Source organism: Mustela lutreola, chromosome 3, assembly GCF_030435805.1.
Source record: "Mustela lutreola isolate mMusLut2 chromosome 3, mMusLut2.pri, whole genome shotgun sequence".
Taxonomy (NCBI): Eukaryota; Metazoa; Chordata; class Mammalia; order Carnivora; family Mustelidae; genus Mustela; species Mustela lutreola.
In genome coordinates this window covers 113,324,386-113,350,750 of record NC_081292.1, presented here as the reverse complement: position 1 = coordinate 113,350,750, position 26,365 = coordinate 113,324,386, and the positions used below count along the sequence as shown (strand labels likewise).

General features: G+C 41.4%; 1 protein-coding gene across 8 annotated transcripts in view; it reads left to right on the top strand.

The window, feature by feature from the left end:
• The window catches only part of NCKAP5 (NCK associated protein 5), an 891,925-nt gene that overhangs the window by 838,605 nt on the left and 26,955 nt on the right, over positions 1 to 26,365 (top strand). For 3 of the 8 annotated variants that reach the window (XM_059166689.1, XM_059166694.1, XM_059166693.1), the window contains 3 exons: positions 1,995 to 2,131; positions 5,081 to 5,213; positions 9,627 to 11,080. In XM_059166689.1, coding sequence (XP_059022672.1) covers positions 1,995 to 2,131; positions 5,081 to 5,213; positions 9,627 to 9,775 — 419 coding nt within the window. In that variant the 3' untranslated portion in view covers positions 9,776 to 11,080. Of the gene's footprint in view, positions 1 to 1,994; positions 2,132 to 5,080; positions 5,214 to 9,626; positions 11,081 to 26,365 lie in introns of those variants that run through there. The other 5 variants (XM_059166686.1, XM_059166687.1, XM_059166691.1 and 2 more) reach the window with 4 other exon arrangements.

Here is a 26,365-nt window from a genome sequence, read left to right as displayed (position 1 = left end):
ACTAGAAAGGAGCCACAAGTAGAAATTATCCTGTCGGCTTTTGAGAAATTAGAAAAGAAGACTTTTAATTAAATATCTTCAAATAAATGTGATTGAGCTATTCTCGTGGCTGAGTTCTTCATACAATACCAACTACCATGAATGTTTCATCACAAACTTTGGCTCATTCCGAGCCAAGGCTACATTTCGGAGGGCTGCAATGCATATTATTTTTTAAATAAACGCATTGTTAATTAATGACACAGCCTCTAGAGATTCAGGGGCGAAATCTTAGTTATAGATTATGTGCTCCATGCTTGAATAGTCACATGTGTGACCTCAATTCAGCAGCGGGCTGCCGAGTAGACTTCATGATTAAACACTGTCATTATAACAAATTGAATAGAAACCACAAGCCTTGAATTGCTTCATAAGAAGGAGATTGGAAGGAGATTGTTCTGATCTTGCTGCTAATACTCACCGTGATGGTTTTTGGAGGTTTGTGTCTTAATTAAATTGTCATGAAGGGTTGTAAAAAAAGAAGAAGAAACATATATGCAGAGAGTGAGGTTAACAGAGCCATAGGGTATTACTGGGGTCCCCATCCCGCAGCTGCCTGTCTACCAAATGAGAGCGTCACTGTGGGCCAGACGCTGGCCCCCCTTTCCAAGGCTGCTCTTTCCTCTGTGGCCCTGGGCGACTCACTTGAAAACTCAGGGAATGGAGCACTGGCTGGAACAAAAGAAAAGTGAGGTTATTCCCGCTGAGAGGAGTCCCTTCCTGTCTCATGCCTGCCTTTCACCTGGTTTTTCACTTTCCCGCCTCATGAAAAATAGAAGGAACTGTTACAAGTCTCACAGTGCTGACGAAAATTCAGTGACTTCGCTCCTCCTCAGGAGCAAAATGCTGTGGAGAGGCTGTCGCACAGCACGTCCCGTTGGTAATCACTGAGGATGGAGCATAGTAACAGCGGTCCTCCTTTTGGGCCTGAGGAGAGAATTCACTCTGCAGGTTAATCTACTATTAAGGGTAATGGTAATCATTCCCTGCTAATGACACCCTCGCTACTCAAAGTGGGATGCATAGGCTAGCAGCATCAGGATCGCCCCCAGAGCTTTCCGGAAATGCGGAACCTCAGACAGGCACTCTAGACCTCCTCATTCAGACACTGCAATTTCACAAAAGCTCAGCTGAAGTGTAGGCACGTAAAAGCTTGAGAGTCCTGCCGCGCAAGGTCTTTAAGAACAGAGTTGCCCAGGCCACATTCCGAGCGCACTGGGAATGACCGTCATGAGTATTCTAGGAAAATAAGGGTTCCCTGCCCAAGTATGTTTGAGAAGGGCTGCTGCTGCTGCTGCTGCTGCTGCTGCTTCGTCGTCGTCATCATCGTCTTCTTCTTCTTTCCCTTTATAATCAGAAGTTAAGCTCAAAAGAAGCATGGGGGAAAGGTCCGCTTTTGAAATCAGACAACGTAACATTCTCAGAATACACTTAAACTCTAAACAGGAATCCTTAAAAAAAAAAAAAAAAAATCTGGAAAAGACTTTTATCTCTAAATTTGTAATAGTATCTTCAACGTAGGGTGTATTCTTTAGGGCTTCTAGTTCAAGTCGTTTCTTTGGACATCACGACAATTTTTCAGTAGTGGAATGGGGGCTCTGAGAAGTGCTCCCAAAAGGAAACCTGTTTATTATTTGATGATCAACACTATTTGAGGAGGAATGGGTGTTTCTCAAAGGGTTTGCCCGCTGACCCCTTCGTAACATGAAAAGTCTGTCAGCATTTTGTGGAAGAGTTTGCCTTCAGCTCTCCAAGATGGACACCCTCGATAGATATCCCTAGCTATGCAGTGTGGATGTTTTGGTTAACACAGACTTACAGAATGTTGAGATACCCAGCTCTGACTGTATTTGGGCCTTTTTTATTAATGCTGAATGTCTCCCCCACTTCCCTCTCTAAACTTGTAAAGAGTTGAAGGAAGCAGATTGTGATTTCATGTATATTTTCTCATTTAGGAAAAATCAATTCCCAAAAGCAGAATGAAGCAGAGCCAAGGCCTCAGACCTGCTCGTCATTTGAATATACCGAAAACGCCATTACAAGCGAGCAGCTTCCAGACTGGGGGGGTGAAGGCCCCATGGCTGAGACCCAGGTAAGGGAGTGTTGCCCTGATGGTGAAAAATGACTTCCTTAAACCCTTCAACGACAGATTCAATTTTGGGATCAAATTTGTCATTGGCTCAGTGAATAAAAACTAAGGCCCAAGGCTCACCTTCTTCCTTGCATTGTTAAGGAACACCATGGGCTGTTGGGAGGAATTGAAATGCTTCCACAGATCTGCCCCTAGGTCCTTGAGGCATGGAAGCTCTGCCTAGATTAGATGTTACACAATGGGCACTCACTTTCCCAAGCCACGAGAGCACCATTGAGAATGATATAATGACACTTTTTCATGACCTTATCCTTACTTTTTTTTTTTTTTTTTAACCTTCACCTCATTCCTGTGAGACAGGTAAAGGAGGTATAATTATACCCCAGAGTAGTCAAATGACTTGCCATTGTCAATGAGACCTATGTCTCTTCAATCTCTACCATTTTTGCTGGGAGATCTTCCTCCACCCTGAGATGGCACACATAGGCCTCCTGACATGTGATTGGACCTAGGAAGTTTCTCACAGCTCAGGGTTATTTCTATTGTTCCTCAGGGTTACGTGGTATTCCCTTCTGTGCTTCCTCCTCTTTACCCCTCCAGCTGGTTACCTGGGCCATATTCACCCTGTTCACTATTTCTCAACTTGTCCTGGGTTGGCCCCTTCAAGCTCTTTGTTGGTACCCGGCAGTGAGAAGGGTGGGGAGAAGAACATATGGATCAATTACCAGAGCTTCCCCGCCCTTCCTTAACTCTTCTCACTCCTGCTGCCTTTGTCTCTTCCAGTCCTTGCATTAGGAGCCCCCATTGCTCTTTCTAGTAGAGTTTCTTTCAACTATGATGAAAAATACCCAGATCAGCCCACATCTTGGGTCCCCCACAATCAATGGGGCCGGACCTTCTTTCAGCCTTTAGCCCCTCAGTATGGACTCATGGACAAGTAGGGAAAGAAATTCTCGGGGCCCATAGCCTCAATTTACAGCAGAGAACACAACTCCAGAGAGATGCTAGACCATATTCAGGGTCTGTACTCAGGAGTTGGGACTAGAACTTGGCCCTCTCCCTCAGACTAGAATTCCATGTCTGACACTCAAAATGGCAGACTCTTCAAGGCAGGAGCCTAGGAGGCAAAAGAGTAAAACAGTGTAGTCTATCATGCTTTAGCTTAGACAAAAAAGTGTTAAAGCAGTGGTTCCCAAACATGAGTGGGCATCAGAACCACACGGAGGCTCCACATCCATTCATGCCATGTCTGACTTGATACTGATGAGTTGAAGTCCAAATATATCTAACAAATACTCAGGTGGTGCCGATGCTGCTGGGCCATGGAAAATACTTTGAGAAGCCCTGTTCTAAGAACTCTGTGCTCGCTTTGGGAACCAGAGAGTTGAGAAAACCCTAAAGACACCCAGAGTCAGTGGGGGAAATCGTTCAAAAACAACAGGTAGTGACAATGGCAAAGGAGTTCAGGCAAATCCAAGAAAGTAAAAATAATAATAATAACAAAAACAACAGCGGGCCAGGTGAGAGCCTTCCTGCTACATGTGATGGCAGGACACTCCTCACCCAGCATACCTGCCCAGCAGCACAGACACCTCTCTGGGGTTCTCTCCCTCATCACCCTGCCCAGGTCTGCTCACTGGAAAGTTCGTTCTGATTTGAGAGAGTCACTGCTGTGAATTGGAACTTAGAAACCTGCTTTGCGGACTGCCAGGGGGAGAAAGTTGGAAGTAAGAGTTAGCTTATAATTCTAGCACCCAGCCCAGGGCCTGGCTCCATTAGGGTTTGTTGAATGGAGGCATGAAGAGATTCAGCTCATCCTATTGCAGAAAGTGTTACTGGGGCTGTACCAGAACTCTAAGACATGGGGCTCCCCTAGCACCCCATGAATAACATCCTTGCTGGACTATCAGTATCCCACATATTGAGCCCCGTACCTCCAGAGCCTCTCCCTCCTCCTAGCAGAGAATAGGCACTCCATAAACATCTGTTGAATGGGTGAATGAATGAGTCAATGAAAAAAGGAACAAAGGGATGAGTAGCAGCTTGTACTTACAACTCCAGATGAGGGGATTTACATCCTAAAGTGTGTTTTTATGATTTCCAAACGAATGACACCCTCCCAAACAGACTTTAGAAACTTCAAAAGACTGGAACTGTCTGGGATGGGTGGGGAATAACTGGTTCTAAGAGGGCAGCCTGCAGACCTAAAAGACATTCTTTTATAATTCTGTACACCAAACTGCAATGCCAGATCTAGGATTCTGATTCTGTGCACAAAGGGAGATACTGTTTATACAGCATCGACCACCTCAGCAATTCCTGACAGAGCCTTATCGCCACACCAGTGACAACTCAAGGGCCAGGCTGTGTATACCTGCGAGCAAGAGTGGAGACTGGGTCCTTCAACCCATCAACCTCCAATGGATGTGAGGAGTATATAGGGTTAGCAGTAGCATACTTTCCTAAAGGCTCCTGTCCTTTCAAGGGATAGAAGGAAATCATAAATTAGGCAAGCCTTCATTCTTTTGTTCTCAAGGTTGATTTTTTTCCCCATACCCTCTGATACTTGAAAGCCAGTGATGAGATCAGTTAAGCAAATAAGCCATTAGGCTTGAAACAGCAGCTCATAATAGGCACTTGAGAAAAATAAGACCCCCCCTAAAGAAGTAAGTGTACAAAATGCAGAGCGGGTAGCTATGATGACTTTCCTGGGCCTGGGACTATGGCAGAGTGGTCAATAGCTTCGCTACCGCAGCCCTGCACCTGCAGCTCCAGTAAATGGACAGACAGGAAAGGCAGAGCTGTTCTTGGGGGTGGGGCAGTGGAATGGAATTCTGCGCACACGGCGACTGCGTCACAGCCCATCTGAACCGTGTCCCATCCTCGCAGGATCTTCTGCCACATTCGACTTGCGTGAATAATCTTAACGGTCTCGTATTACTTATTTAGGACAAGGTACCCAGAATGTGTGCGTACTCTGCCAGTGCTGGCAGTGCTAGTGACAGTGACCTGGACTATGGAGATAATGGTTTTGGAGCTGGAAGGGGCAAGTTAGTGCAAGCAATGAAGAGCGCCACCCAAGGTAACTTGCGGGAGCACCGGCTCTTCCGGGGCTCCTCTCTCTCCTGGAAGCCGCTGATTGTGTCTTTCGCTGTACTCTGCCTCCGCCCCTACCCTTGATTTTACATCTGAGCCCCACATCTCTCCTGAGATCTAATTTTCTGGTATGTTCAGAAGATTGTCTATGTGCATCAATTTGTTTTCTGGTATAATCTTCATGACATTTCAGTGCCGTCTGTAAGGATTTTATTTCCAAATCTGGCATCTCCCAAAAAGTCTCCAATTGAGTTATCTGAGTAATGAAGGAATGACTAGAAAGATAACTTTGCTCTTAATTACATCCTCTGGCAAGTTAAATCGTCCAGTGAGCCATGGATGGAGTCTTCCAGGCTTTTTGCTAATATCATGCTGTGTAGCTCTGCACCTGTGAGCTGGACTGTTATGAACAGGTCTGTTTATGAAGCTCAAACTCGCTCACTGTACTTTCTTTTCGAATCAGAATTGGCAGCAGAAGAACTGTCATCCCAAGGCATTTAAAAATGTGTATATTCAGATGACTTTTCCTTACAGCTGTAGGAGGACAGATGAACCCCTAATTCAGAGTGGGATCTGGGGTCCACTTTCCTTCTTATCTACACTGGATTGTCAGAAATATTTCAGTGATGCAGTGGAGGATCATTTTGTTCATGCTCATCAGCTTTTTTTCAAATACTAATTTAGCAATTATATGATGAAAACATGATTTTGTTGTTTGTTTGTTTCTTTTTTAAACAAGACTGATAAATTGCTGTAGGGAAATCCCAGCAACCATGTGTGTTTACAGTTTTCCAAGAGTCTTGGCATTGGGACATATGGGGGTAAGAATAGCCATTAGCCCGAGCCTCCACCTGGTTCCTTGCTTTCTACAAGTTACCAGAGAAGAAGGACCAATGGTAAAATGATACAAAAGCTTACCAAGAAAAAAGTGATAAAATACCCCTGGCTTTGCAGTTAGGTTGGTGTCCACATTGGCTCTCTGTCTGGTTGTGGCAAAGATAGTGGAAAGGGAGGTCTTAATCAGGGACTGCCCAGTGAAGACACCTAGGGACTGTTGGTCCAGTTCTTCCCTTGAACTTATCGTGGGTCTACAGTGACTAATTTCACCTCATTAACCTTCAGCTGCTTCATCCAAGAATATTTCCAGGGCTCCTTCCAGCTCTAAAACTCCATTTATTTATTGAACAAATATTTATGGCAGGCCTCCTCTGGGCCAGTTTTCCAGCAGTGAGTAACTAGACAAAATTTCCTGCTGGAGAGTAGACAACAGATATGATTAACTAGTGAATGTCTATCATTTGTTGAAAAGAGATGAGTGCTGTGGAGAAAAAGTGAGGAGGGGTAGGGTACATAGGGGAGGGCAGGACTGCTGGAGGGGCAGGGTTCACATTTTAAAAAGCGATCTGAACAAGTCTCACGGAGAAGGTGGTGGTCGAGATTGGAAGGAGGAAAGGAGGAGAGGGAATGAACCGGGAGGCCATCTGGGGGAAGAGCATACTCAGCAGAGGGAAGAGCCAATGCGGAAGCCTGGAGGCGGGGGCAGCAGGAGGCCAGTGTGGCTGTCCCGAGAGCAGTTTGGAAGGGGAAGGGCTGATGAGGTCAGACAAGTAAAAGGAGCTAGAGCTCATAAGGGCTTCCTTGCCATTCTGAAGACTTTGCTACACATGCATGGGAGCTTTTGGATGACTTTGAGCAAAGAAGCAGCATAACCTAAGACGTTCCCAAAGGATTTCTCTGGCTACCAGCTGGTGAAGGCTGAAGGAGCAACATCACCTCAGGGGCTATAATTAGTATTAGTCACTCACGCAAGAGATGTTTAGTGGCCGGGGCAGGGTGGTCTTGGTGAAAGGAGTGAGCACCGCTGGCCGGTACCAGAGCCACAAGATACACATGGCCCATAAGCACTTAACTATGGCTAATATGGCAAGAAGCAAAATTTTTAGATTTTTAGATTTAATTTTTGCTGCTTTCTTAAGAGTTTCTCACCACATGCGGCACATACAACACAGAGTGAGAATGGGCTGATTCCAGATCTAATTAAAAAGACAACACAATTATTGATAGATTAGAGGGTGGGGGTAGAGGAAATAGTAGGGTCTAGGATGGCTTCAGTGTTCGGGTCCTGGAAGGGACAACTCTCTGCTGACTGAAATGGGGAAGGCTGAGGTTGGAGCTGGGGAGGGTTGGGGATGGTGGGGAATCCTGCACATGCTCCGTGCTAGCTGCCTGTGGAGCAGGTGGAGATAGTGAGTAGGCATGTGCTATGGGCGTCTGGAGCTCAGCAGATCAGGTCTGGTCTGGAAATGTAACTTTGAGTGTCTGCATACACAGGGTCCAGGTGAGGTCAGAAGGGGAGGGAGTGTTGATAGAGGAAGAATCCCATCCTCCCAAGTTCACAGGTCAGGGAGAAAAGAGGGAGACTATGAAGGAGGAAAGCCAGGGGAGCGTGGAGTCTTAGGAGGTAGGTGAAGAAAGATGTCGGGAGTGAAGGGGGAATTCCTTGATTCCGTATGTGGCTCATGACTCAAAAGAGGGATAAAATCTTCATCTTCGGTTGTCTGTCTCTACCTCTGGCAGTGCGTTTCCAGTGAGAGGTGGAAGGAAGGAAGTGGGAGAGGCGAGGAGGAATGGTCCAACGGCAATTTGAAAACATCTTGAAAAAGGAAATAAGACAATCTGTGCCAGTGAACAAGTGCTAGAATATGAAAAACTTATCTTAGGGTTCACTTTTTTTTTTTTTAAGATTTTATTTATTTACCCGACAGAGTGAGAGAGCACAAGCAGGGGGAGCAGTAGAAGGGGAGAGAGAAGCAGGCTCCTGGCTAAACAGGGAGCCCAATCCAGGGCTCAATCCCAGGGCTTTGGGACCAAGACCCAAGCTGAAAGCAGATGCTTAACCATCTGAGCCCCCCAGGCGCGCCTAGAGTTCACATTTCAACATTGCTTTGTTTGAGTGAGTTCTGCAAAACAATCAGGAATAAACATTAGGAGACACCTAGGGAACCTGGTGAAGAGTAAACTTGTTCCTTTGACTTTTCTTTCTGCCCTTTTGGCAAATGGCAGTGAATCTTAGCCTGGGTCATTTTTTCAATATACTCATTTTGTTTATCCTATTCCCTTGAACCAGAGCAAATCCTTATTTGAGAGGAGGAGCTTCTTCCATTCTGTTGCCCTAGCCTCAGGGTGAACGGTGCTTCTTTGGATAAGAAGCCAAGGGCTAGGTAGACTAACTCCAGAAGCATCCCACCAGCAAAAAGATGCTTTTCCTCCAGCCAGGCACCTGCCCTCTGCTTTTAATAGTGAATTTGTTGCCAGAGCTCTGTCATCCACACACGCTGACTGAGCCGGCAGCAGCTCAGCCCTGGCTGATGACAGAGCGGCCAGGAAGAAAGAACATGTGCAGACAGCCAGCATGGCTGTGGGCACCTATTGGCTTCCAAAAAGCCCTAGGAAGGGGCAGGTAGGGTGGACTCACTACCAGGAACTTTTTAAATGCTGACAAATTGGATCCGAAAAGAAATAGAAATGAATCAGAGAAAAACAGTACAAGGAGTGTGGGTCCTGGGTGTGTAGTTGAGATGTCCTTCCCTGCCAATCACCATTTTGCCTGGCTTTCACCACGTGAACCTGTGAAAGTGTTCTTCCTCCCACCCCTCCCTCCCCCCATACCCTGTAACATGATTTTATAATAGAGGTCCCCAACCTACAGAATGGAATCGCTGGTTGAGCTGGAAGCCTTATGTGGATGTTCTCCAAGATAGTTGTCCTTTCTCAAACACGCCCTCTCTCCCTGGCCCCTTGAAATTTCCCGCAAGTAGAGAGGGGCAGTTGACAGTGGCAGTCCGTCTCTCTGTGGCTTGTAGGAAAAGCACAGTCAGGGATCTCTTCCTGTCACCACAGGCCTTCCCCACCATCCCCCAGCCCCCAGGCCACTGCTCAGTCATTAGCCACTTGCCCTGCTAATCACAGCAGGTTCAGGGAGGGGGGAGGTGGGGGTGGGGGGGGTGGGGGGGTGGGGGTGGGGAGGAGGCTTTCCTTTCAAACACAGTGTCCTGTGACCCCACATTCCCTGGTTTCTCCTGCCCACTTGCTTTGAATCACACTGAATGTGGCCATAGAAACCTACTTTCTAAAACCCTGCCTACAGGCTCATCAAACGCTATAGTAAATACATGTCTTTTCTTTCAAGGTTAGTTTCTTTAGCTTAATTTTGAAATATGTTCAAAAAGTCTAGGTTGTTAGCAGCGAGCGGCAGGGGCAGGATTTAGGAGCTGGGTAGGTGGCCCAGCGGGTGAGGTTTCAGACAGAAGTTATTTTGTGGCTTTGTTTCCACAAAGCTGCCCACTCTAATTTGCCAAGCTGGGCCTAACAAACATTCCCACCTCTTTCCTGTGGGCAGGGCCTTGGACAAGGCATGAGCAAGGGACCGAGGTGGAAAGACAGCAAACCACCAGCAGGATGTCGGACGAGTCAAGACCCAGGGAGCTGGGACAATGGAGCTCCAGTCTCAGGATGAGGGGAGGCCAGGGGAGTCTCACCCCTCGCTGAACGTGCTGGACCTAATTAGTAAAAAGTCAAATAATAATCCCTAGCCAATGCTTATCTCCCTAGCTTCTGACTCATCTACCAGGCTGTCCCCCAACCCCCTGCCGTCACCAGCCCCACCAGGTATCTCAAAGGCAAAAGGCCAAACTGACACCTTTCTTTTTCCCTCTAGAAATCTCTGCCTCCCAGGCTCTCTGTCTCAACTGGCAGTCTCTCCATTCTTTTAGGAATATAGTCTATGAAGCTAATTTGCCTTGACTCTTTCTTCTCTCACCTCCTATATTCTGGCTGTCCTGAGATCCTGCTGGCTTCCCTCCCCTTATACTTCTTGAATATTTCCTCTTTTTAACCCCTCCACCCGTGCTCCAGCAGTGCCTTCATGAACCTACATAGCCTACTGCCTCCCTTTGTTCCTTGCCCACTGCCAGTCCCTTCTCCCATAAATGCATCATCCCCACCGCCTTCATGCCTCTCATATTGTACCTTTTACTGGAAACTCTTCTAGAACTCTCCATTACCCACAGACAAAATCCAGTCTCCTCCTCTACAAGATCCACAGAACCCATCTTGGCCTTGCCTTTCTGACATTATATTTTTCCATTTCCTGTTTTAAACTTCATGCGACATCAGACTGCTCCCTTGTGTCCTGGCTACAGGATGCTGTTATGGTCTTCCTTAGCTTTGCTTCCTTGGTGAGACAACGAAGTGGTCTCACTTCCTGGAATGTCCTACATACCAACACCTATCTTCTCTAACCTTCATATAACTTCTACTTAGTCTTTAAGTTTCAGTTCAGACTTTACCTCCTCCATGGTGGAAGTCTTCTCAGATATCCGTCCATCAGCCATGCCCAAATTACTCTTCCCTATCTGTTCTCCTGTAATGCCCTGAATTTAGTTCTGTCACTAAATTTGAGGTTATACTTTCTTCTTTGCATGTTCAACTCTCTCACTAATGCCAAGATCGCTCCTTGTTCATTTTCTGCACTTAACACAGGGCCTAGCACACCATACTTATTTAATAAATGTTAAGCAACATCACGAATATTGAATATAATTGCAACTAAATCATACAACTGGTTAAGGCCTTATTTAGCTTCTCACACACACACATTCTTCATCCATTTGGGCCTTACCTTGTCCAGAGGAAGAAAGACCCAGAGCAGTTAGATACAGCTGAGGGCTGTGCTAGAGAAAGCAATGAATCTTATTGGCTGTGGAGGCCAATAAGAAACGTTTGCTTTCTTACTTCCTTTCAATGGCTCCATGCAGCCTGGCTTGATTTTCATAATCTCTGCCCCCGTTTAGGAGTTATGGTCACAAAGAGTCATTCTTATTGATGAAAATGCATCATACCCTTGAGATCTGAAAGAGACAAATCAAGATTAAGAACTTTGGTTCTTGCCATATTTGTTCTTTGAAAATATCCACTGGTTAGTGGATAAGCAAGATTGGCAAAAGAAGAAAAGCAAAGCAGAGACTTGACCTCTAAACTAGTTCATGTTAGCTCTTTCACCACTTGCTCAGTGTCCACACCAGCCCTGGACATGGGTGGTCGGGGCCAGGTTAGTGACATAACACTGCTCCCTGGATGCTTCTGATCAGACTACACCTGAAGCTCCATCTGAGTGAGAAGACTGTCAGGTACCCTACACAGTGTCATGTACTGCCCAAGGCCATACTGTGGGCTTCTCAGCATAAGGAGGCTGAATTGATACTTCTTTGTAGTTTTCACAAATCTCCTTCTCCCAATGAAAGCCCACTGGGGTCTATGGAACCCAATTTTGAGCATACTTTCATGAGCGCCCCCTCCTTCCTTGAGCCCCAGACCCTCAAAATGTAATGATCAGGTCATATAAGTAAAGCTTCAGGACCAGGGTCCGACAGCCACCTTATGATGCTCATCCAAAAAAACCCAATTTCCTGAACAAGAAGTACATTTTCTTCCTTTGAAGGTGATTACATTCAACAAATTACAAAGAGCGAAGGCTGTTGAGTTAAAAACAATTGGTTTTGCAGTAATTAGAAAAACACAAGGAAATGATGACTGTGGAACAATATTAAAAGGGACCCTGAAGGGTAACAGCTCCAGCTCCCGGTTAATTCCTCAGCTTGAATATTTAGAGATTCACAACTAATTATGCAGAGATGATGAATTTTAAAAACACTGCCACCCGGCCTTCCTAAGGCCAAGGACTTTGGCTATTAATAGAGCAATCAGATTTTGCTATTTTATAGAAAATTCACACAAAGTTGTATCTATTTTAAAGTGTTCATCTGGCATATGACTTAAAGATGACAAATCGCAGTAATGTGCAAAATCAGCATTAGGTTAGATGAAATCCGAACTCATTATAATGTCTCCCAAGTTCCCCCAGAGAAATCTCTGGTTTCAGATGGACACTCCATGTAAGAGTTATCCTTAGTCCTTCCTGGAACTTCACTCTTGTTAGGTCATTTTCAAGATTTGCTTGATTTTTGACAAGCTCATCCCAACTCAAGATAAATGGGCACAGGCAATAAAACACAAGGGATTCATCTCCTAGCAATAAACTGCCCCAGGTGACAAATGAAAAGTACTGACCATGACAAGCAGGCTGCTCTGAGACCCTTATGGTAGCTAGGGTCTCAAGTTTCTCTCTGTCACCTTTATCCACCATGAGAAAACCAACAGCCCTTTCAGCTGTGCAGATGGGATTTGCACTATGCTGAGGTTTGGGGCTTTCAGGGGGGAGAAGTTTCGCGCACAACAATAAAGGAAAACAGCAAACAACAACAACAAACAAACAAACAAAAAACCATTTGCTTCTGAAAATCACGTGGTCAAAGGTAACCATGGCGGGGCGGGGGGGGGGGGGCTCACTGTGTCTTCAGACAGGCTTGAAAAGGGAGGCTGCGATGTGACCTGCATTTAATTATTGAAGCTGCATATTGTGAGGCCCTTAAGAAAGCAAATGTCATGATGGACAGAATGAGTTTACCCTCCTGTCGAAAGAGCAGTGTGCCGTGGCGAGGCCGTCGCTCAATTAAATTGGACTGCAGGATACAGAGGAGAGGGAGACCAATTCTGGACCCTAATGAGACATTTTGGAGGGAAGAGAAGCCCCCCCCCCCGAGTTTGTCACTCTTTGATGGACATTCTCCACACCCCCCATAATTACCACAGCACCCCTAGTGCTACCCTCTCAAGTTTGAATCTGTGGTAACCCAAAACATTTAAACCCGAGCCTGCAAAGTAGAATTGCAAAGTAAAAACGCAATCCCTGGTTGTTGTGGAATCTGTAGGGGGAGCAAATAATACTTAATGCTGTGCAAATGAGCCATCTCTGACTGCCAGGGCCAAAAGAAAGCTGGGCTAAGGATCTGAAACTAAATATATAAGCAGCAAATTACATAATGCATCATTTGAGAAACTGTGTGTCCTCTCAGCCTCACACAGGAGTCGCTTGCTGGGACTCCAAGACAGCCCCATGAATGTGTCTAAGGATGGTTTTTTCATAGAGGTTGTCCGTCATCCAAGTAATACCTTGAGTGTTCACAAGGTATTATGTGGCCCAGGGGCTCTCAAACTGGATGGTTGTGGCCCTAGGAGACATTTGGCAATCTTTGGAGATATTTGGGGTTCTCATCCTTAGAGGAGGGCGGTCTCCTATCTGATATGTGGAGCCCATGAAGGCTGCTGAACATCCTGTAATGCACAGGGCAGCCCCTAATAACAAAGCATTATCCTGCACAGAATGTCAACAATACTGAGAAGAAGCCAAGGGAAGATTACCTGTTAGGCATCAGAAATGGTCATTGAGAAGGACAAGCTGTCAAATATTGGTGCCAAGTTATGACAGCAGCCAAATCCTATGCCTACTCAGCAGGCACCCCAGAACTGGCCCAGCACCTAACTGAGTAGTTAAGATGCCCTTCCTCCAAGGGGCTTTGAAAGGGAAGTTCATGCTTCCTCCTGGGCCTTTCACACTTGGCTGTTGAACCCATTCCAAGCATCTTAGAGTGTTAGGGAGACACCAACTGTGGAAAATGGTAACACAGAGCACAGATTATTTGAGGCTGCTACACATTAAATCACTTATTAGTATTTCATTTCTGTCTCTCTTAGAAAACATGTGCCCCGAGGAGGCGGAAATCCTTTACAGACTTGAAAGTAACTGGAGGACAGTTAATCCTCACACTGCTCTAGTGAATTAGGTAAATTGCAATTAGATGAAAACGAAGAAAAAAAAAAATAGCCAACAGGTGTTTGTGTTTCCTTGGGGACCTTAGAGTTTCCTTTTTGGCTAAAAAGCACATAGTGACATTTGGAAAGGGCCTCTTGCCAGAACCCTTCCCTCTGAATGGTTAAGACTCAGAAGATTAGCATAAATCTCAGGATTAAAAATGCTGGGGTCAATAAAGGAAGCCCTGTTGAAGAAATGGGGTAAGTAGGAAAAAGAAGGGTCTTAGTGTTCAGGAGTAACTCTTTCTAGAAGTAATTATTATAGTGTGCAAAACAGAGATGCAGTGTGCAAACCTTTGAGGTATGAAGGGAAACGAGATGGATATATCCTAACTATGTAGAGTGTTTTGTTCTCAAACTTCAAGGATAAAGAAAGGGATCATTTCTCATATCCTCCTGTCCTAAATGGCCCTCCTCAACCAGCCAAAAACCTAGAAACATACGCATACTGTACAGCCAAGCAGATGAGCTCAGGCAAAACAAAACTAGAAATGAACAGGGTTCTTTCCCAAGTAGCAATCAGGGGTTTTGCCAAGAAAAGATGTCAAGCATCATTCAGTGAATCACACTACTGGCTGCTCTATGAACTTCTTGGAATCTGGAAACAAAAGCCATGGTCATTTGGTTGGAAGTGTTGGACATGCTCATAACCAGGAGTTAGGACTCTTGGGTTCTAGGTCAGGCTCTGCAAATAGACTTGGTGATTCTGGATGAATAGTATTGACTTTTCTGAGCCTTAGTTTCATAGGCTATATGATGCCCACCTTACCAACCTCTCCCAGAGTAGTTCAGATGTGACATTATATGTCACAAGGCTTCCAGTCTGCAGAGTGCTAAATAAATATGAGCAGTATTTTGTTAAATGGGTTGAAAGAAAGAACAATTCCTGGAATTTAAGATTGAAGATACAAGAGGAGGGGAGGGAAGCACAAAGACTTTACACACCACAGGTCAAAATAATGGGAAGCTAAAGCCTCAGAGAGGTAAACCTCTCTCATAAATTAGCCAAAATTATACAGTTTCATTGGAGGAAATATATTATCTGTATCTGTTGTTAAAATTCAATCGAAGTGAGAAACAAGGTGATTTAAACTTTTCCTAAACAAGCCAAGCAGCATTCTCATTCTTTATTATTTATTTTCACAATAAGTAGCAATATCCCAAGCTATCACTCAGCATCATTGTTTTCAGATTCGATTACATGGGAATCAGAAATACAGTGAGGATAGATCAGGTGGGAGAGAGTCCCATTTTTAATTAGACCAGGAATTTTATTATAAATGAATAAATCAGCCCACTCTTTTAAGGAATTTAATTAGAAAAGGAGACAGTATCCTTTCCATGGTATTGGCCAAGCTTGCTCTCCATCTTGTGAGAGCAGAGAAGGTTGGTGGTTGGCTCCCAGATTCTCTTGATGAGCTCCCAAAAGCATCTTAAAGAGTCTTTTTTTCACTTTGCTTTTTCACTTAAAAAAAAAAAAAATCTTTCCTTTATCTTGATTTGTTTGGCCCATCCTGTGCTCTATATAATATGTCGTCTTGACCCTTTCCACTCTGGCATTCCCCCTCTTCTAGAAAAAGCTCAGTTAAGATTTGGTAGAAAGGAAGACTACAAGATCAATATTTTTAGGGAAAGCCCAAAGCTGTGCTGACATCATTCACTGTACCACATGCCCATGAGATCTTTGAGAGGTGAAGAAGGTCTCAAATACTCAACTGAAAGCAAGCAGGTATCTTCTTGGACCACAACTTACTTACTGATATGGAGCAAGCATCTCCCCTCCCCTCTTTCAGCCTGTGTTGAGCTAGGTATCTTCTAATCTCCACCCCCACCTGATGTTCTATCACTGTGCACAAATGCTGCAGTCACTTGGTCATTAAGCTTCACACTTCACATCAAGTCTGTCCTGTTTAGGGAAGTTCTTGCAATTTCCCTCTGGTATCATTTTTCAAAATTTGGTCTTATTGTTTTGATCACAGAGGTGCCTGCCCAGTCTCTGTGCCTCTTGCCCCATAGAGGGGAGCCATTTGATTGGCTTCTTATTTATCCTCCAGTCTATGTGCTCAACAAATAAATGCAGGTAAATATCTTGTATTCAGAAGGGCATTACCTGCCTGCCCTGTTCAGCATCCTGTTTGGTTTACTTTGCTTCCACCTAACAATATATCCTGGAGACCATTTCATGTCAGTACATAAAAGTCTTCCCATGTTCTTTTGCACAGCTATCCTCTGTGGCTGTGCCATAATTAATTTAACTACTCCTCCACAGAATAGATTTCCAAATTGGACAGTTGAGTCAAAGAGTGAATGTATCCTCAGGGGAGCTGTGCTGTTTTCACATCTGCCTGCAGTGATTGATGTGCCTGGTCCCCCAAAACCTCACCTACAAATTCAAGGTCAAACTTTTGTGTCCTGTCAGTCTTACTTGGAGAAACGATTTTCCAGTGTGGTTTGAATCTGATGTATCTTATTAAGAGTAAGGTTGAGAACTTTTGTTTAAACCTATTAAAATGCCATTTGTATTTCTATCTCTGTAAATCATCTTCTTGTGACCTTTGCCCAGTTTTCTATTGAGTTGTTAGTCTTTTCTCATCTCAATTTTGAAGAGCTTTTTAAAGTTTAGGGATAGTATTCCTTTGTTTATAATACAAACTAAATGTTCTTGGTTTTTCATTTGCTTGTGACATCACTTACCATGTTCTTTGCAATGTGAAAGATTTTATTTTCATATGGTCAAACTCATAAATCTTTTGTTTAATGACAAACCCTTTCTCACTCCAAAGTTACAGGGGAAAAATAATCCTCATATTTCCTCTTGTACCAAATATAATTTAAAATTTTGTCCTCACATACAGATCTAACTTCTCAAATTGACTATCCAGTTGTTCTAAGTCAGTTTTATTTTAAAGGAGTAATTTAGCAAAGTAAAAATCGATCAATTTCTTTTATGGCCATCTGTGAGGGAGACAATTTGGTAACTAGGTAAAACAGAGAGATCCCAGTTTCTTCCACTACAGTGCTTTAACTAGCCAGCCTGAATCTTTCATCCCCATATTCTGGCGTTTGCTGTGTTAGTCGTTTCACCATCAGGTCAAATTAGTGAGAAAGGATCGTAAGACCCATGTCCAGAAAAAGGAGTGTCTGTTTTCAAGAGCTTTCTGGCTGATACATAGAGTATACTGTCTTTATATTACTGACTTTTTTTTTTCATTTTATTTGATTTGATTTCTTTTCAGTATTCCAAGACTCATTGTTTATGCACCACACCCAGTTCTCCATGCAATACGTGCCCTCCATAATATCTACCACCAGGCTCACCCAACCCCCCACACATCTCCCCTCCAAAACTCCTCAGTTTGTTTCTCAGAGTCCACAGTCTGTCATGATTTGTCTCTCCCTCTGATTTCCTCCATCTCACTTCTCCTCTCCATTTCCCAATGTCCTCTGTGTTATTCCTTATGCTCCACAAGTAAGTGAAACCATATGATACTTGACTGTCTCTGCTTGATTTACTTCACTCAGCATAATCTCCTCCAGTCCCCTCCATGTTCATGCAAATTTGGGTATTCATCCTTTCTGATGGAGGCATAATACTCCATTGTATATATGGACCATATCTTCTTTATCCATTACTGACTGATCTTTGAAGCACTTACATTGCAGGCCTAAACATGTGCAAGAGAAGGAAATGAAATGTGCAAGAGAAGGCTCTTAGACCAATTAGGCAATGAAATCTCTTCTTTGGTAATGATTATGAGTAGACTCAGTACTTTTTAGAAACTCACCATGAATCATCACTAATTTAAGTGCTATAGGGAATTAGGGAAGAAGCATGAGATATGGTCCTCTCCACATGGAGCTTGGAGTCAAGTTGTGGAGAGAAGTTAGAAACTTGGCATATATGAACCCCTATGTTCATAGCAGCATTATTTATAATAGCCAACATATGGAAACAGCCCAATGTCCATTGATAGAAGAATAGATAAAGAAGATGTGGTACAGATATACAGTGGAATATGGCGCAGCCATAAAAAAGAACGAGATCTTTCCATTTGGGACAGCATGGATGGACCTAGAGGGTATTGGGCTATGTGAAGTAAGTCAGAGAAAGACAAATACCATATGACTTCACTTACATGAGGAATCTAAAAAACAAAACAAACAAAACCAAACAGACTCATGTATACAGGAAATAAACTGTCAGTTACCAGAGTGGCTAGGGGTTGGAAGGTAGGTGAGATAAGTGAAGGGAATTAAAAGGTACAAACTCCCAGTTATAAAATAAGTCATGGGGGTGTAACAACATTTATCATGTGAATCATTTAGTAATGCCTAAAAATACTGAATCAGTATGTTGTACATCTGAAACTTACAGGATATTGTATGAAAATTATACCTTGATTTTTTAAAAAACCACTAATAAGGCCATCTGCATTGAAAGAATTCCCCCAAAAGGATGGTATAAGACCCCCCCCCCCGTCCCTATCTATGCCTGCCTGTCCCCTGTCATAACTCCTTCTCTGTGACCTTACATCATGAGTTATCATAGGGTCTTACTTCTTCATCAAATAAAGACTTATGCTCCCATTTCAAGTGGAGATCATTTCAAAGTCCAAACTCTGAATCTAAGCTTATAGGGTTATATCCCTCCCTGTGATTCCATGGTACTCTAGTCTACTATGACCATCAAATTTATGTTATCCTCATCCGTCTCCCCTATGTATTTCTTAACGGTGGGAATTGTGACTTTTTATACTGAATCTCTAACACATGGCAAGAGCTTATTGAATTGAATGTTTATTGAAAGGCTGGGTAACTGAATGGTCTATGTGTTTGAGATTGAGTGCCAACAGGGTTACCAGCAAAAAGAGTAAAGTAGTCAGTGTATCTTCTGGGGTGAGCCCTGAAGAATCAAGTTTGAGCAGGCATAAAAGAGGAGAATTTCTCCTATGGAAAGTTAGTGAATTGGGGATTGAAGGGAGGGTCAGAAGAGGGCAGTGACTTGCAGTGACTGCCAGCCTTCCCCCTCGGCAGTTAGCAGAACAGAAGGACATATGGTTTTATGAGAGTAATTTATAATAGAAAGGTGGTGCCAACTGGCAGTGGTTGTGATCTATGTGTGCCAGTGAGTTTGAAAGGTGAGCAGAGGACCAGCACATAACACGGATGATGAACAGGCTTGGATTTGCAGTTGCTCTTCCCAGAATCTGCCCTTAAATTTGAATCTGTCCTACAGCCTTTCCTTAAAAACAACAAACAAACAACTTGCCTTTCTCTCTTTCTGCTTCTTCTTCCCATTTCTAATAACCTACAAATTTTGTGTTGGAAGAGAACTTCTAAGTTCTCTTGTCTATCTTCCCTTTCACTGGAATATTAAGTTCCATTAGGGCAGAGAGTTTGTTCTGTGCCATAGGCTCATATAATTCCTGGCATTCAGTGGATATTTATTTGATGAATGAGTGAGTGAATGAATGAATGAATGAATGAACCTTCCTCATCTTATCCTTATTCAGCCTCTGCTTGGATCCCCCATTAGTAGGTAATCTGGATACGCACCATTTTACAAATGAGATTATTCTACTGGAAAAAAAAAACTCTAATTTTTTTTTTAATTTTTATTTGGGTTTTTCTGTACCATACACTGGTGAGGGAAGAGGGAAGAAGTCAACCATTTGGATTGTACGGTATTACATAGGTGGGAAAAATCCGTGCATTGATGGACTGTGAATAAAGACTACACTCTGCATTCAGGAGAACAACATGAAATCCAGAATTGTCTTTGGTATATAACTCAGCAATTTCTGAGATAGTAAATAAAAGAATGAAAGCAAGAATAAAAGAGGGAAGGAAGGAAGGAAGGAGACAAACAAACAAGGATGGGAGGAAGGAAGGAAGAAATAGACCCACCAGATATACTAGAAAATGTTCGTGGGTTCTTTAGAGTCAGAAAAATTTGAATTACTCTTTATAATGTGTGGTATCACTGAGTTTCTGTGAGCTTCAGTTTCTCATCCATCAAATAATACCTAACTGCAGCATTTTAATGAGACAGTATATGCAATATACCTTTCTGAAAGGTGCCCTTTCAATGGAGGCTATTGCTATAATTATAAATTAATTTATCAAGAAAAACTCAGTGAAGTGTAGCTCTGGTGTGAAGCAGTGAGATAAACCTGAAAGGTGATCAACCCAGGTACTTTACTGGTACCTAAAATAGAGTTAATGGAAGGTTTTCAGAGAGAGAAGGAAAGCACATAGTGGTACAGGGGATCCTTATTCTAGGACCTCCTGGACTCACCCCTTTATTATTGAACAGCACTCATGTGTTTCTGGACATTAAAGCAACACAAGGTTTGAATATTTTGTTTTGTTCAATGTTACATCTCCAGTGCCTAGAATAGTGCCTACTACACAGGAAACACTTAATAAATATTAGTCAAATGAATAAAAGGCACTTGCCCTGAAATAAGTCATTCTCTTCACTAAAAACCCAAAGCATAAATGAACAAATTTTCTGGTACCTTTCTTAAAAGGAAGGGGGAAAAAAAAAAAAAAGCTTTAAAAAATTATCATTTCAGTGCCATAAAGTGTCTCTTTAGTTCTCCTTGGAGTGCAAAGTTCACACACATAATACAGTTAAATTACAAATGTTATTCAGTATAATACCAGTTGGATCATAAGATGAACAAAATTATGGGCTGAAACAGCTCTTTAAGCTTTACATTTGTTGAAGAAGAGAAAGCAAAATGAGTTTAATTCCGTGGTCCCAGAGCAAGATGATATTTAGCCTGGATAATGCTCCTGGATTTACAACTAACTATGTTAAATTATACTTTTCCCTTTTTTCCCCATTCTTTAAATCGACTGTTAAAATGTGCCATGATGCTGAGCATTATCTTTGAAAAGAAACTTGATAATGATTTGAGGGGAGGGAGGAGACTTCTAACTCTTCAGGACACTATACCTTGCGTCTAAGAACACCTGTTTCTAAAGTTAGTTTTAAAGGGAAGGTTGATATTTTAGAGATTCTTTGAAAATCATGTATGCTTCTAGAAGAAAGAATCTCCAATCAATGTTAAGCTGAAGTGGTAAAGATAGGCACTCTTGTCTTATTGCTGGTTTTTAAAAGAGTTAATTCCAAAGTTTCACCTTTAGAATAATGATGTTCATTTCAACTTTTTGTTGTTGTTCTTATTTTTAGTAGATTAACTTTATCAGGTTACAGAACTTTTTTTCTTAATACTAGTTAACTAAGAAGGTTTTTTTTAAATTTAATTACGCATTCATGTTCATTTCTTTCTTTTTTTTTTAAATTTTGTTTATTTATTTGACAGACAGAGATCACAAGTAGGCAGAGAGGCAGGCAGAGAGAGAGAGGAAGAAGCAGGCTCCCTGCTAAGCAGAGAGCCCAATGCCGGGCTCGATCCCAGGACCCTGGGATCGTGACCTGAGCTGAAGGCAGAGGCTTTAACCCACTGAGCCACCCAGGTGCCCCCCATGTTGATTTCTTATCAGAAAGTATATCTGCATCTATTTGGATGATCATATGGTTTTTACCTTTAATCACTTAATGAAGTAAAAGATAGTTCTTTTTTTTCCCCCTTTTTTTAAACTTTTATGTATTTTTTTAAATTTCTTTTCGGTGTTCCAGAATTCATTGTTTATAGTAAAAGATATCTCTATATTTTAAAAATTCAATCAACCAGGATTAAACCAGCCTAATCCTAAACCAGATTAAGATAAAGTTAATCTATCTGTAACACAGTATATTCTGTATATATTGAAAAATTCAGTTAGCTGATATTTTGCTAAAGATTTCTGCAATCTTATATGTATTAACCCATTTATATACTTACTATTATTTTATTTATTATTAATTCATTTTATTAAATGGGTTAAAATAGCTCAGTGCTGTTATTTTCTTATGCTTTCTTTGTATTGTACTTTCTTGTACCTTACTACTAAAGTAATACTGGTTTCATAAAATGAGTGGAGAGTATTCCCTCTTTTCCTGTTTGTTTGTTCTTAAGAACTTATATTAAGTTAGAATGATCTAATATTTTAGTAAGTGTGAAAACACTTATGTATAAATATATCTGGGCCAGATACATTTTTTATTAAGATTATTAATGATTGCTTCAATTTCATTAATAGCCATAAAACGTTTCAGGCTTTCTATTTCATCTTCTGTCAGTTCCAATAAATAATATAAATTTGTATGGAACTGTGGATCTTTAGTCTAAGTTTCCATGTTTATTGGCATATACCAGTTGATTGATTTTATCTATTTAGTTCCTACTATATATGTGGTTATATACCCCTTTTTATTAATAATATTAGTTAATTAACTGTTCTCCTTGTTTAAATCAAGCTTACCAGTGGTTTGTCATACTTGTCTTATCCAAGAACTGATTTTAACCTTTTTAAACCTAAGATTTTTACTTCCTATTTTATTGATTTCCGATCTTATTTTTTATCATCTTCTTCTTTCACCTTGGTTATATTATCTTATTATTCTTCTAATTATTTCACAAGAATGCATAGCTTATTTATTTTTTATGTTTCTATGTTTTGTTTTGTTTTTAATATCCTCTCCTTTTTTGTGATCAAGTATTTTTGGTTTGGGAGGGTTTTTTCTTTCTTTCTTTTTTTTTTTTTTAAGAAACATTTTCTTTCCTCTTTTATACAACTATTTCTCTCCTTTGGTTTACATGTTATGGATATGTCCATAGAAAACCCTAAAGAATTTATAGAAAAACTAGTAGAAATAACAGGAAAGTCTTTCAAGGTGAGTGGACACAGATCAATTTTTAAATATGTTTATTGTATTTCTATAAAATAGTGACAATAAGTTAGAAATATAACTTTAAAAATTCTTTTTGGCTTGAGTGAGGAGAAAGGTTTCCTAACCCAGAAACAAAAAGCATTAGAAGTACATGAAAATTAAGAACTTCTGTTCATCAGTGGATACCTTTGAAAAAAAAAAATGAAAGCCAGAATAAAAACTGAGAAAAGAGATATGCATTGCCCTGTAGATTACTAAGAAAAAGATAAAAATTTAATAGATAAAAGGTCCAACAAGGGGCGCCTGGGTGGCTTAGTGGGTTAAAGCCTCTGCCTTCAGCTCAGGTCATGATCCCAGGGTCCTGGAATCGAGTCCTGCATCAGGCTCTCTGCTCAACAGGGAGCCTGCTTCCTCCTCTCTCTCTCTCTCTCTCTCTCTGCCCGCTTCTCTGCCTACTTGTGATCTCTGTCTGTCAAATAAATAAATAAAATCTTAAAAAAAAAAAAAAAGAAGGTCCAACAACATGAAAAGGCATTTTAAAGAATAGAAAAAAAAGATGGGTAATAAATACATGAAGAGATGCTTAACTAGATTAGTAATTAGGAAAATTTTTATGAAGATTGAATTGAAATACCATTTTATATGTATATGACAAAAATTTTAAAGTCAGATAATATATTGTATTGAAGGATTTAGATTGCAGGATCTCTTTCACACTTTTGAAGATGTAAATGTCAGAATCACCTTGAAAAAGAATTTGACATTGTCTCTTAAGGATGATTGTTTTTATGCTCCTTTATCCACTGACTTCACTCCTGGAAACATGCCCTTAAGATCATCTAGCAGATGGGCACCAGGAAAGTTGTTCTAGACTTCCCACAGTAGTTTGTAAGTGTAAAATTATCTGGAAACCTCCAGAATGTTCATTGACAGGTTAATGGAAGAATAAACTGTGACATATTCACACAGTAAAATATTATCCAACAGTGAAAAGGAAAGAACCACAGCTAAAAGCAGTTCTATGGAATTATCTTAATAACATAAGAAATGAATAAAGCAAATCTCACAGGAATGAACACAGTATAATACCCTGTTTATAAAGTTCAGTACCAGGAAAATCAACCAGCATATTACTTAGCATATGTATGTATGTGATAAAAGTAAAAAAGCAAGAAATAGTAATAATAGGATTGATTGATTGTGGTAGTAACTTCCATAGGGAAGGCGAGAGGATGAGTTGAGGGAAAAACCGGTATGTAGATGCAAGCAAATTTAAAGCATTCTAGCCCTTGGACTGGGCAATGGTTCCACAGTCATTCATTATATTATAATAAATATCGTTAATGAAAAAGGCTATGTTTTGTCTAATGATAATGTGTTATGAATCTTAGATTGTGATAATCCAATTCTGAGTATCTGAGAGCCAGATTTTTAAAATCTTTATTTTATATTAAAATCACTGTAAGAAAAGTGCCCATTAAAGAGTAGCATGATCTAAGACTTCTAGAATCTTAGAGGTTTTAAAATACTCCATGTTTATGAGTTGTACATGCACAAAAGATATCTGCTCCAATTTCTGCTCCTTGCTACCTTCTTAAATATGAGAAGGACTCTTAATCAGTATTAAATGCCATACTCTTATTAGTTACAAGCCACATATTAAAATGGGCTTCTATTCTTCTAGGCCAGAATCAGTATCAGAAAGTGATATCATCACAATGCTATTGGTTTCATCTTTCTCTTCTTGTCTTTCTTTTTTCTCTTGTGGTTTTTTGTGCTGCTTCTCTTGCCTCATAAGACCAGCTTTCCCCCATTGCTTATTCATTCTTTCATGTCATGTCAGATGTTGGGAGGTATCTATCTAATGGTGGCCTGAACCAAGAGTCTAATTAGATGGGAAGGGTATTGGCAAAATCCCCAGAATAGAGTCCAGTAATCCCACCTAGAGAGGTCAACTAAGATGCCTAAGACAGACAAGCAGATAGCACACATTTGGGCAGGCAAGAAGCTTAGAGATGAGGCAGAAGTAGGTCCTGGAGAGGGAGTAAAGACTAGAGGAGGTTATAGGCACCTAAGGGGCACTGCAGGGTAGAAGTGAGGAATTAAGACTGTACCTAATACAGCCCTTCATTTGTTCAACTAAGATCCAAGGTCACCCAGTGAGTTAGCCAACACTAAAGCTAAGTCTCCCTAAGCTCCAGATCCAGCCTCTTCTGATCAGCAGAATAGAAGAGTTGGTACAGGGCAGTGAGTTTTATATGCAGCCAGTGGTCTGCTAAATCAAGTCTTCCTAGAGTCCTTTGCTTCAGTATCAGGCCTGTCTTCATGGGACATGGATCCCAGAGGAGCCTCGTAGGGATAACTGACTATGTCAGAGGAGAGCAGCAGGCAGAGAGGGAGTTTATGACCTCTTCCCAACAATGATTTTATTCAGGAAAAAATAATCTGAAAGAAGTATATATACATAGATGTTACATGGGTGCATATATATGTATATATGTATATATATGCTATATTTCTATGTGTGTATACATATATATTGTATTTATGTTATTTGTATATATAGTTATATATGTATCTACATATATATGCTTCTAAAGTATTCATTAATATGCACACACATATATATACATACATATATATCAGAGGTGAAGAAGTGCAAACTGGGTACTAGAATAAGCATTTCAAGGCAGAAGACCTAGGTGCTAGTCCCAACTCTGCCACTCTGTAATAATGGAGAAATCACTACTCTTCTCTGGGCCTGTGTCCTCCTTATTGTAAAACAGGAGTGTTGGACTACATGAATTCTAAAATTTGTTTTCTATCTGTCAGACCTCTGTGCTAAAATGTGGGCATCATCAATTTTAAAGACAAGATTTGGGTCTTCCTTCTTCTTATTTCATTTCCTTCCAGTATTTGCCATGTAGAGGTGAATACCTCTTAATTCAAAATTTGATACCACTGGGACTTTGAATGGCAACTTACATTAAACCTGACTAGACTTTTCAATGAAGATTATGATTATGAAAGTGTTCTCAAGGTAGAAAGGAGATTAAATATGTCAAATAATATTGATAGGGTCAAATCACATAAGACCTGAAAATTAACCTTTGGAGTATTCTGGAGGACACTGAAGATCTTGGCAAGAGAAGTAGCAGTAGAATGATAAGTTGGTGGTCTGATTAGGGAGGACACAAGGAAGAGTGGGATGAGAAGAATTGGGAGACATAGCATATATAAATCTTTTAAGGATTTTTGCAATAGATAAATGGGGCACTGGAGAGGAATTTTTTTAAGCTAGGAGAAATTGCCACACATTGCATGCTGATGGAAATAATCCAGGGAAGTGGGAGAAAAATTAATACTATAGGAGATGTGAGCAAGTGGATGGGTTGTTCTTACATAGGAACATGATGCTTATCCATGGTGACTAGAGGATAGGGGAATTTATGGGCAGATGCTATGAGATATGGATGGGATCTTGTAAAAATTCTCTTCTGATTGCTTCTGTTTTATCAGGAAAATAGAAAGCAGGGTCATCAGCCAAGACTATTGTTAAGGAGGTGTTGAAATGTTGAAGATAG